Genomic DNA, 13136 nt, shown 5'->3' on the forward strand with positions numbered 1-13136 from the left:
GAATATTTCATATTAGTATCCCGAGTACATTAGAAAAAGAAGTCCTTACAAAAGAATAAAGAAAAAATAGGACGACTTTCATTTAAAAAAAAAAAAAAAAGAGAAGCCTAAAAAGCTAAGCCTGGGCAGGGGGATCTTCTTTTGACTCGGGTTGAGGGGGAGGAACCTCTATGGAAGAGTCCGTAACATGATCTTTCGCCATATCAGGCACAGGTGCGGCATCAGGCACCACCGGATCCTGCTCAGAGGCCGCTTGGACACTGTCAGGATATTCTCGGATCTCCTTAGAATAGAAAATGCTCTCAGGCAGTCTCAGCGCCGAGTCAGTAGGAACTCCTGCAGCATCGAGGGCACGAGACCATGAGATGCCGCAATATTCCCGGCATACCTCGGGGATCTCCTCGGATAGCCTCGCCTTCGTCTCTTCGGCCCCGAGCTGGCGAGCAGCACTCTTCTCAGTCTCTGAGGCCTCCCGGATCAGCTGGGCCTCCTCTTTGACCCGCCGCAACTCATCCTCGACCTTTTGCAGAGCTGTCTTGAGGTCCTGCACTGCCTGTTTCTCGGTGGCGAGGTTGATCTGGGTCGCGAACAGCTCCTTGCGCTGGTCCTCCGCCTGGGCCTCAGCATTCTTCAAACCAACGACTGCAGATTTGCGCCGGTTCTCCGACTCCTTGAACTTGTCCATGAGTTCAGCGTAATCGTGCTGGAGGGACCCCAAGGTTTTCTCCACCTCCGCCCGCGCCTGGATCTCGACCTCAGCCCGACTACTGTTACCGCGGCAAAATTCATCAGCCACAAATACCTGCTGAGTAATCTACAAACGAAGCAAGATTGCTTTAAATCTAACAAGGTCAAATAGATCAATGAAACAGTAAAAGGATTACTTACCATCGCGAGATCCCTTTTAAGGGATAGGAAAATCTCAAGCTGAGAGAACCGCCTATAAGCCTCCATATCCCGAGGAAGAAGTAGGGGCTGCTCTAAGGCCTCGGCCACGTATCCCGCCCAGCCTCGGTTGTACTCTCGGATCGAAGCATTATAGGGGATGGCCACCCCATCCAGCTCCAACCTGGGGCCCCATACACGCGGGGCAGCACGTACCCCCGCAAGATTCTCCTCGTCCCGTCTCTCCGAGGAGTTGCCCCTTCTGCTCCTTGGCACGCGAGTGGTTTTTTGCTGCTTGGTCGGCTGGGCAACCACCTCGCCCTCCTCAGGAGTGTCGGTCGGCCTTTTCTTCTTTAGGTCCGGATTAACCTTAAGGCCAAGGTCCGAGGTGTCCGTAGGGGCTACAGGAGGGAGGGTCTTGCCCTGTGGTGGAGTTGGTGCCTTCGAGGACTGCCCTTTCGATGACTGTCCTTTCGACGACTGGCCCTTCCCTCGGGAGGCCATCAGTTCCTTCAGAGTTTTTCCTTTTCCTGCCATGGGCTCTATCTCTTCGTCCGAAGTATCATCCAAGCAGATAATGATGGAAGGAACACCAACTGCAGAATGTCGGTCCCGCTCTCCTTCGGGATCGGAAAGTTCCACCAGGGGGGTCTGCTGAACTTCCTCCTCAAAATAAAACTCGTCTATCTCTGCCTCAAGGGAAAGACGAGATGATTCAGCTTCCTCTTCAACCTGAACGGCAGCACCAGGCTCGTTTGGCGGAGGTAGCTGCTCTGCCAAGTAGGGATCTCTAACACCGGGCAACACAACTGGTGGTAGATCGTGTTCAGCTAGGAACCCGTCTCTGGACACGTCAATCCTAGCCAACCTCGGACTACCAGCCCTTATGGCGTGACCAATAGCCTGGAAAGAGCTGCTCAGAGGTTGATAGCCCAGAACCAGATGGGCAGCACGCAACTGCCCGTCCTCGGAAATGTAGATCTCCGACCTAAGAAGGTAGTTCAACGCTGGCACGTTTACAAAGTTTAGCCGAGGGGCGACGTGAATTTTATCTGCAAACAATCAAGGAAAAGGGGATTAGTTCACGAAATCTTCCAATTATAAAGAAAGCAAAAAATGTAACCCCTCAATGCTAAATCCTATCCCAAAAGGGACCGATCCTAGAGACGCCGCACCTGGGTTTCCTGCCCGAGTTGGACAATGAATACCGTCGAACCACTCCCCAGAAGCAATAAGGAAATCATTCTTCACTGTCTTATTGGATATTGGGAGACAAGAGATCAACCTAACGTCCTCGTTCCGGGATTTAAGATAATACCCCTCATCCCCGAGGCGATGACATTCGTACAGATAAGCCACATCGTGCCAAGTAAGGCCTAGATTCATCCGCTCGTTTAAGAAATCTACACAGCCTAGTATCTTGAACATATTCGGGGCACACTGATATGGCGTCAACCTATGGTTGAACAAGTACTCCCTTGTAATCCTACGCATGGGAAGTGTCATCCCTCCCTCTATGAAAGCAATCATGGGGATAACGACTTCTCCCTCACGCCTATCTGTCAATACTCCTTCTAGAGGACAGTACCGCAGCCCAACCCCCGGGGAAATGTGGTATTTTGCCCTAAAGGCTTCCATAGCGGCTGAAGTTTTTACTAATTTCTCAAATCTACCCATCGGAACTGAACTGGGGAAACGAAAGTAAAAACTAAGAAGAAAAGTAGAGTCCGAGGAGGGAATTGAAACGGCGAGATGAACAAAACGTACCGGTACTTTCACAAAACGCTCGACGGGACGCCTAGAAATCTCTCTTGGACGAAACGCTTCACAGAAAACGGCAACGGTGGCGTAACGGACGCAAGTGCTGGTATATCTCTGGGATTCGATGGGTTTCTCTGGAGTCCTCTGAGGTTTACAAAATGCAGATAAAAAGAAGAAACTGAACCCCTCTGACGTCTTATATAGCCAGGAGGAGAGAGAAAAGATCGCTCCTGCCTAAAAACACGAGAAAAAACGATGGCCGTTCGATCTACGCCACACCGTTGGATGAGGGAACATAACGCCTCCAGAAGTTAATGGCCGCGCCTCGTAAATTGTAGCGCGTCAAAAGTAACGGACCGCACGTGCACCACACGCTCTCCTTATTTCCATCCTCTCCCAAACATCAAAACCCCGTTTTCTCCTCCTCAGAATGAGATAGAAACCGGAGTTTTGAGGGGCTATTGTGGGACCCGGCCCAGAAATAATGGGCTATTCCAAATTCAGGCCCGTCCGAGGAGCGTCCTGTCCGAAGAGAAACCACATATGAAGCACTATTCAATCCCAATAACAACGAGGTAACCTTTCCGAGGAGTAACTCCTCCTCGGACGTCACGAAGTCCAGACGAGGAACTCTCCCCAGCCAACTCAGTTCACCCTCTCAACATATAAAATGAATAAAATCCAAAATATCCCATGGAGAGCTACCACCACATTAATTGCGCCCCAACCACCCTCTTGGCCGCATTAATGAGGAAATGACCCCTGAACAGTACCGCCTTGGCCTCTGCAACTCACATGGGGAGAGATGAGGGCGTCTGATGGGACAGACACTCAAGTAGATGCTTAGATGATCAACAAGTGTAAGGTTGAGATGAGAGAAGGGGAACTATATAATGTAATGGAGTCCCTCAAAGAAGGGGGGGAAAAATATTGTATGAGGAACTAAAGAAATAGAAATATACGTGAGATCCATTCTTGTGCTGGGGTTTTCTGCAACAATACTGTCCATGTATCAGACCGAATAGGCTCACTGAAGCTAAGTTCTTTGACCCATCCTCTACAAATATTTATTGTGGGTTGCGCTTTGGGCCAGGGCCTGATCAATAGAACTTGGGCCAGGAAAATCGTGCAACTACAATATTCATTAGTTTACTTATAAGTTATAACATTAGAATGAAACTTAACATTTATTTTATGAAATTTTTTGCTCATATAATTATATTTCCTTAAAAATTGTTATTTTTAAATTTAAGAGAGATGTGCGTTATTTTTTATGATTTTTTATTTTTATAATTGTTAGATGTATATGGAAAGTTTGTTTATTTGAAAATATATTAAGTTTTGAAATTATTACATTTATTAAGGAATAGCTAATACAATCTTTTAAAGAGGAATAATTATTCCTCATTTTGAAGAATAACTATTCATAAAAAATGATTATTCCTTGTTATGAAAACATAACCAAACTAAAGAATAACTAAACCATAAAAATAACTATTACATTACAGCGTCTATTACAGTTTACCAAACATGCCCTATTTCTCATTTCATTTCCTTTACTTATTTCTTTTCTCTCATTTGCAACCAAACAAAGGGGTACTATTGAAAAATCAATTTACTCATGCTTGAAGAGGGGGGAAATGGGCATTTACCCCTAATTTATAAACTGTGCAGCAAAATGTCTCTATTTTGAAACTATTTAGCAAAATGCTCTTATTTTTGTAATTCGGTTTTAACAAAATCGAGTTATGTGTAAAACTTGATATCTTCAAAATTGAGTTATATGAATATTTTTAAGTAGAACTCGACATTAGTAATGTTAAGTTTAACTTAAATTTTCAAAAAAATTTAAGTGACAAAATATGCATAAAACTCGACATTTTAAAATCGAGTTTAAAAAACAAAGACATTTTATTAAATAATTTCAAAACAAAGATATTTTGCTACATAATTAATAAATTAGGGACAAATGCCCATTTTTCCCATAATCTTTCACATCAAAACACATAAGTCTTAACTATCAAAATGCATTATTGATTCTCCCAAAGTTATGACTTGAATTCAATGTCTATTTTGCCAAAAAAAAACAAAATTGTTGTTTATTTTGGTGTTAAAGTATAATAAAATTGACTTTAAAAGACCAACTTATCATTCTCTTCAAGCAGGAAAAATGAACATTTGTCCCTAATTTATCAATTATGTAGCAAAATACTCCTATTTTGAAACTATTTAGCAAAATGTTCTTATTTTTTAAACTCGATTTTAACAAAATCAATTTCTATATATATTTTGTCACTTAAATTTTTTTGAAAATTTAAGTTAAACTCAACATTACTAATGTCAAGTTCCACTTAAAAATATACATATTACTCAATTTTGAGAATATCAAGTTTTACACAACTCAATTTTGTTAAAATCGAATTTCATAAATAGAAGTATTTTGCTAAATAATTTCAAAATATAAATATTTTACTGCATAGTTCATAAATTAAGGGCAAATACCCATTTTTCTCAAAAGAATATGGTAAAAAAATATAATTTACCCATAGAATTTTGATTATCTTCATTTGGTCATTTGTGCTCCCTATAAAAAGACAAGATGTGGATATCAAATGTTACGGGTGGACAAATCACTCTGGCTTGAATGAAGATAATCATTTTTTTTTTTTTAAATCCCTGACTTTCACTAAACAACAAGAGAAGTTTGAAGTTAATAGGAAAGCATGACCCGATCAAGTAGAAAAAAAAAATAACATCTAGATAATCGAAATGGATTAATAACAATTCTTGATTCATCTTCTCACAAAGGACCTAACGATTTCACTTGAGCATTTTGTGAACCCCGTCAAATCTATGCAAGAATTTGAACATTCTTGACTTTTCAAGAGTGCAATTGCTGAATTTCCCTCAAGCAAGGGGTCAATACTTGGCAGTAGGCAAACCCTCTTAAACTAGTTCTAAATGGCCAAGAAGGATTGGGACGGGGTTTCTGATGTTCAGATTGTGAGTAATCAAATCAAAACTAAAGCTATAGAAGCGTGGCATGTCAGGTTGACATACTCAAAATACTTTACACAGAATTCAAGCCAACAAATAAGTTCCAGGCTCTCGCATACTAGAATTCAATAATTAGAATTAGAAACGGATTAAACTTAGATTTTACTAATGTGTGCCCTAATGACATACATTAAACTTTCTATTTATAGAAATATTTTTTTAGAAATTGAAAAAATTGTTATTACTTTTTCAATTCCCAAAAAAATATTTTCACAAATAAAAAATTTAATATATACCCTATAACCCGACCCATAAGTAAATAGTATCCATCACTCCATTCATATAGGAGTATAACAGAGTTCTTCTTCTACGTCAAAAACCAAACATCGATTTTCACAAAAACGACACAACACGAAACTAAGGAAAACAAGCAAAGCCATTATTTACCATAACAAAACAAAACCAGACTTCCCTAATCAGAAATTTGAATGGGCCTAACATCAGGCCTCTTGACTTCCTCTTTGGGCACAGTGACAGTAAGCACACCATTCTCCATTGCAGCCTTGACTTCCTCGACCTTTGCGTTCTCCGGCAGCCTAAACCTCCTCGAGAACCTTCCGCTGCTCCGCTCCACGCGGTGCCACGTGTCACTCTTCTCTTCCTGCTCTTGACTCCTCTCCCCACTTATCTGTAGAACTCGACCGTCCTCGATCTCAACCTTCACTTCCTCTTTCTTCAGCCCAGGCACGTCGGCTTTGAACACGTGCGCGTTCTGGGTCTCCTTCCAGTCAACGTTGGCGGCGGCGAACGACGACGTTTCGGAGGGGAAGTTGGAGTGAGAGGAGAGCGGTGGGAAGCCCTCGAATGGGTCGAGGAGGTTGGATCGGCGGTTGAGGAAATTTGGAATCAGCAACATTTTTTTTGGTGAATGCGATTGTGAATGTGACTCTTTCGAACGAACTCTGATATGAAACAACGGTTTTTTGATGGGGAGGTTTTTTTTATAGTGTGGAGTGGATAAATCTTGATGGTTCTGGAAAGTTCCAGACTAGTTAGGCTTCCTATCAACGGTTGTGATTTTGGAAATATCAGAATTATTCCTAGAGTTTACGGATATCTCTAGAAGCAACATTTTTTTCGGTTTTCTTTTTTTTGGGCATTAAATGGTAGCTATTTAATTATATTTAATCTTAAAAGATAGGCGTTTAGTCCTAATCTATAAAAAGAAAAAAAAATTAATGGCCTGTTTGGAAGTCTAGAGACATTTTTTTCGGTTTTCTTTTGTTTGGGCATTAAATGGTAGCTATTTAATTATATTTAATCCTAAAAGATAGGCGTTTAGTCCACGTCCATAACTAAATTTTAGCATGCTTAAAAAAGCTATAAAAAAATTATAAAAAAAAAGCTAATGGCCTGTTTGGAAGTTTAGAGAGGGAGGAGAGTAGAGGAGAGTAGAGGGAAGGAAAGTAATGGAGAGAAGAGTAGAAGGGAATGGTTCCCCTCCACCTTATTTGGATGTTTTTAAAATTAGTAAGGAGGAAGGGAGTAATTAGCCCTTCCCCTTATTTGGATGTTTTAAAAATTAGGATGGAGAGAAGAGGAAATGATTAAAATAGACAAATTTACCCCTATTTGAAAATAGACTTGCAACATTGGTCTATTATTAATTTAGAAAAGGTAAATTGTGAAATTTATCTACTCTATTCTCTCTTCAAATCTCTCCAATTTGGGGGAATTAAAAATAAGGGGTTAGAGGTGGTTGAAACCCCTCCAAACCCCTCCAAACCCCTCCAAACCCCTTTCCCTTATTCTTTAAAAAACTTTCAAATAAGGTAATTGAATTACTCTCGCTCCCTTTATTCTACTCCCCCTCCTTTTTTAAACTTCCAAACAGGCCATAAGAAGGGTTGTCAACGTTACCATTCCTTTAATTTAAAAAAATAAATGTATTCTATTTTTTAAAATAAATGTGCAATGAAAGGCACAACAAAGAACAATATTACATTTCATATAAAAAAGATGTGATTGAGTAAAATGAAGTTAAAGTGTAACCGTTTCAATTAATTGAAAACATAATGTTACACAAATTAATAAATATAGGCATATATAGGTAGAATATTTACAAAAAATGGTCTTTTAACGACTATTTGATAGATTGACTACTACTTCGCTCCTTCGAAATCATCCAATGTTTCTGCTATGCAATCTAACAAAATTGTTGATATGTCACCCTAAAAAAAATACAAAATAAATTAGAGAGCAAGGCTTAAATGAAAAGTAGTCAAAGACTTCACAGGCAAAGACTTGGCTTGAGTTTTCTTGTACTGTGAAGGCTTAGAAGAACGCATTAATATTTTGGTTCTTGGAGAGAGAGGGGTACTTTCGTGGAGAATAGGGATCTTTTGGCTTCTGAGGAAAAGAGAGAGATTCAAATGCCTAGTTTATTCACAAAGTACTAATTGTAATATAATTGTAATACGATACTTCTATTTTAAACCAAACAATAACCATTGAGTACTTGGTGTCCAAATCAAGACCACCTTTAACTTCACACCTATATTGAGTCCACATGTCACGTGAATCCTACATGACCAATTAATTCAAGCCATGTCTCTACAAAGGTGAGATAAACTACCATCCTCGAAGAAGAAATTAATTGAAAGATAAAGAAATCCGAATCTAAACAAGTAAAGAAAATTCCCTAAGTCTAACCAACACAAGGCAAAATCAAACTTAGAAATGGGAGGCGACTAATGAGTCCAAAAAAATCATTAAGATCGTCCATTAATATGGACGACCTTGCGTCATTAGTAGGCCATCAAAGAAAAAGATATAACTGTTCAAGCACATTCAACAAATTAAATCACGACAATTACTCAACAGCCTTAAACTCTCATCAAGACAATGATTATTACACTCTGAAAAATTAACCACCTGTAATTATATAAAGGAATACAATTTATAAGCAAAATGACTACCTAGACCACCTAAAAAATGGATATTCTACCTCACTTGCTAAGGTACGTTAAAAAAGACCACAAAATAGAAAATACTATTTATATACAAAATATATGAGCTGATTTTGACTCAAGCATCAAAAGCTCCCCCACCGAACACAACCTGATGGTCTCTTCGATTAACTTTCTTTATCTTGCAGATCCTACATTGTCTAATGTTCCGAATTGAACAAGTGATCCAACTAGCGATTTTTGGCATCATCAATGCGTTTTTATAGTTCAAGACTTAGGTGTATTTGATGTTAAAGACTATGGTAGAAAAATATAATTTACCCATAGGATTAGGATTAGGATTATCTTCATTTGGTCATTTGTGCTCCTTACAAAACGACAAGATGTAGATATCAAATGTCACGGGTGGACAAATCACTCTGGCTTGAATGAAGATAATCAATTTTTTTTTTTAAATCCCCAACTTTCAGTAAAGTTTGAAGTGAATAGGCCAGCATGACCCGATCAAGGAGGGGGGAAAAATAATATCTAGAAAATCGAAATGGATTAATAACAATTCTTGATTTATCTTCTCACAAAGCTCCCTAACGATTTTACTTGAGAATTTTGTGAACCCCGTCAAATCTATGCAAGAATTTGAACATTCTTGACTTTTGTGCAATTGCTGAATTTCCCTCAAGCAAGGGGGGTCAATACTTGGCAGTTGGCAAACCCTTTTAAACTAGGTCTAAATGACCAAGAAGGATTGGAGGGGGTTTCTAATGTTGGTAGATTGTGAGTAATCAAATCAAAATTAAGTATGCATTTGGATTCAGATGTTTTGCCCAGTGTTTGCCTCTCTTTTTTTTCCTTTTTTTAACCAACACCTCTTGTAATGTTCATGTCTCATAAACAGTGTATTTAGACAAATGAACAATAACCTACATGTGAACAATAACCTCTTGTAATGTTTTTGTGAGTAATCAAATCAAAATTAAGTATGCATTTGGATTCAGATGTTTTGCCCTGTGTTTGCCTCTCTTTTTTTCTTTTTTTTAACCAACACCTATTGTAATGTTCATGTCTCATAAACAGTGTATTTAGGCAAATAAACAATAACCTACACGTGAACCGTAATTTTTTTTATTTTTTATTATTTTTAATTTTCAATAAAATAAACAGTATCCAAACAAACCCTAAAGTTATAGAAGCATAATTTGTCAGTTTGACACACTCAAAAAATAAAAAAAAATAAAAAAAAAAATACTTGAAACAGAATTCAAGCCAACAAATAGGTTCCATAAGTTCCAGGCTCACCTGGAATCTTGAGGTTATTTCTCTTTAGCATACTTTGCCCCTACTGAATTCAGGCCCTGCTAGAGTAAAATGTTTCTAAAAACCAAAATTCACCTTATTTGTCTGCATTGCTTGTATCTACCTTACGCATTGTAATTTTACATCTTTCTGAAAACCTACATGCTACCAAAGGAAAACTAATAGCGCGTGGTACGTAATCATGCAAAGCTCAACCATCTAGAATCAACAGTAAATTGCATAATTGGATAGATTCCTTATACAATGCTGAATTATCTCCACTCTTGGGACTTCTATGATTTTACTTAATGTGAATTTCGTGAATCCCGTTTAATCTATTCAAGAATTTGAACTCATTTCAAGGGTGCATTTGCTCTATTTCCCTCAAGCAAAGGGGGAAAGTGAGACTTACAAGTTACAACCCAAAAACTAGAAAGAAATAGCCAAAAAGAATTGGGAGGGGGTTTCTGATTTTAATAGGTGGAGTAATTAAATCAAAACCAAAGCTATAGAAGCATGAATAATGGACATTGTCATAATTTGGTCTAGATTTGAGACACCAGGTTTTGCCAAGACATAAATGGCAATGGTATCCCTGATTGACATCTTCCACTACAAGTTCTTGACTCTTCTAGAAGTTTCTTATTCCCCTACAGCATACTTTGCTCCTACTTCATTCAGGCCCCTCTAAAGTTTAAACATCTGCATCGCATCTTAAAACCTGCATTTCATCCTATTTGCCCGGTAAATGCATCCTAAATTGCGTGCAATTTTACATAAATCAAATCTCGCTAAGTTATTGTAAATAATTTTCACCCAATTGAATAGTTTCGGTTATTAACAATAAGCACGATCTCTTGACGTGATGCTTATATCCACAAGAACAAGTACAATGGTCACTTCATCAGAATAAGTACCAAGTTCTTGCCGGTATGGAGTGAGTGAATTGTTTCCGCATTCCAAATTTGGCTAAACTCAGAAATCCCCAAACATCCACCTATGATATTTAACTTCTTATAATGATTCAAAAAACAGAATAATTATGTTTCCTCAAAACTCTGTCCATCAAATTTCAATCGGAAACAATAGAATAAAATAATTAGAATTAGAAACAGAGTTAATACTCAATAAGTAGCATTATCCATTCACATATAATTAGTAATTACACAATAAGAGTTCTTCTTCTACATAACAAACCAAACACCGATTTTCACAAAAACGACACACATAACACGAAACTAACGAAAACAAGCGAAGCCGTTATTTACCATAAAAACAACCAGACACAACAAAACAAATCTCAGACTTAATTTCCTAACCAGAAATCTGAATGGGCCTAACATCAGGCCTCTTAACTTCCTCCTTGGGCACAGTGACAGTGAGCACACCATTCTCCATAGCAGCCTTGACTTCCTCGACCTTCGCGTTCTCCGGCAGCCTGAACCTCCTCGAGAACCTTCCGCTGCTCCGCTCCACGCGGTGCCACGTGTCACTCTTCTCTTCCTGCTCTTGACTCCTCTCCCCACTTATCTGCAGTACCCGACCCTCCTCGATCTCCACCTTCACTTCCTCTTTCTTCAGCCCGGGCACGTCGGCTTTGAACACGTGCGCGTTCGGGGTCTCCTTCCAGTCCACTTTAGCGGCGGCGAACGACGACGTTTCGGAGGGGAAGTTGGAGAGGGAGGAGAGTTGTGGGAAGCCCTCGAATGGGTCCCACACGTCAAGCGAGAATGGGTCGAAGACGTTGGATCGACGGTTGAGGAAATTTGGAATCAGCGACATTTTTCTTTTTTCTTTTTTTGTTGTTGTTGTGATTGTGAGTATTGGTTATGAAAAAGCGGTTTTTTGATGGAGGGGTTAGTTTGGAGTGGAGGGGTTTTTAACGTGTGGAGTGGATAAATCTTGATGGTTCTGGAGAATTCTACGGGTCTATCTTCTGGAACGTTCCACAATCCAGATTTGTAAGCCTTCAGATCAACGGTTGTGATCTTTTTTATTACACTGGACTATCGTCCAATCAACCCTTCAATTTTTCCTATACTAAAAATAAAAGTATGGCCCACTTCAACTGGATTTTTTTTTTTAAATTATAAAGTTACTCCTTAACTTTTCAATTGTGTCAATTTAATCCCTAACTTTTTAAAGCCATCGTTATCTCTTAAATGAAAAAAACTGACATATCAAATAGAGTAATATAAACTGATTGTCACATCAACTACTGTATCGCCTCATCATATTAAAAAAAAAAAAAAAAAAATTCAATTCTCGATGTCTCTCTCGTCAGTTCTCACCATCCTCACAGCTTTGTGATCCTTACTCAGGGGAGTTAGCCATATTTTTCTCTTCGATTTCATATACTGATATTTTAGGAGGTGTTTGGTACATGCACTTAAACAACAATTTTTATTTTTTAAACAACATTATACGTAATTTTACGTACTTTTTTACCCACACATATTTTCAAAAAATACAACTAACAATATTAGAATAATATTACCAAACAACCTCTTAATATCTTGAATATCGGTGGCTATTTCATGAGGTGGTTTTACTTCTTCTTTTTTTCAATAAGCTACCTATTTTGTGGAGGAAAACAGCAAATCATTTCTCGTGACAATGCTCTACAACATGAAGAATGTATTAGTCTATAACATCTTCAATATGATAGTCTGCCTCTCTAGTTCGTCTATAATACCCAAAATTTCCATTCCACAGCCACAGGAACACCACAACAAATAATAGAGCAACGGAACCAAACAAAAACAGAGACAAATACTGACCCAATTAAAGCCAACAAAATCAAGAGAAGAAAATGGACAAGCAATATCAGAACACTTATTTACTCTCTTAGTATTTTCATCAAATACTTTGCTCTACATACTACATTCACGTCATATTCTCCCCCACATTCAAACACACACAAAATTTCAACTAATACACGGTTGATGTGTAAAAAAATAATTTTTTATTTGAGTCGTTTGCAATGTCAGCAATTTCCATCTAAAGATAATGGCAAAAACTAAATTGACACAACTTTGAAAAGATTAGGAACTAAAAATTAAAATAAGATTTAAAAGATATGAACCAATTTTGTAATTTACCATTTTTTTTATAAGTAACTGGACATTTTCTTTTGTTTTAATGACATGATTTTTTACATTTTATTTAGTTAGTGAGTGATGTAGCAATATTTCATCAAAACAAAAGGAGATTTTAGTATAAAATATGTCA

General features: G+C 38.3%; 2 protein-coding genes across 2 annotated transcripts; both read right to left on the reverse strand.

Annotated features, from left to right (window-relative positions):
- Positions 1-5949: 5949 nt before the first annotated feature.
- LOC115954870 (18.5 kDa class I heat shock protein-like) lies at positions 5950-6592 on the reverse strand. Its single transcript, XM_031072840.1, has one exon. It carries the CDS (start codon positions 6557-6559, stop codon positions 6116-6118), a length of 444 nt encoding a protein of 147 aa, XP_030928700.1. The 5' UTR covers positions 6560-6592; the 3' UTR covers positions 5950-6115.
- A 4430-nt stretch (positions 6593-11022) lies between these two features.
- On the reverse strand, positions 11023-11774 carry LOC115954553 (18.5 kDa class I heat shock protein-like). Its single transcript, XM_031072429.1, has one exon. It carries the CDS (start codon positions 11685-11687, stop codon positions 11220-11222), a length of 468 nt encoding a protein of 155 aa, XP_030928289.1. The 5' UTR covers positions 11688-11774; the 3' UTR covers positions 11023-11219.
- Positions 11775-13136: the final 1362 nt, after the last annotated feature.

The sequence above is a fragment of the Quercus lobata genome, chromosome 8 (assembly GCF_001633185.2).
Source record: "Quercus lobata isolate SW786 chromosome 8, ValleyOak3.0 Primary Assembly, whole genome shotgun sequence".
Lineage (NCBI taxonomy): Eukaryota > Viridiplantae > Streptophyta > Magnoliopsida > Fagales > Fagaceae > Quercus > Quercus lobata.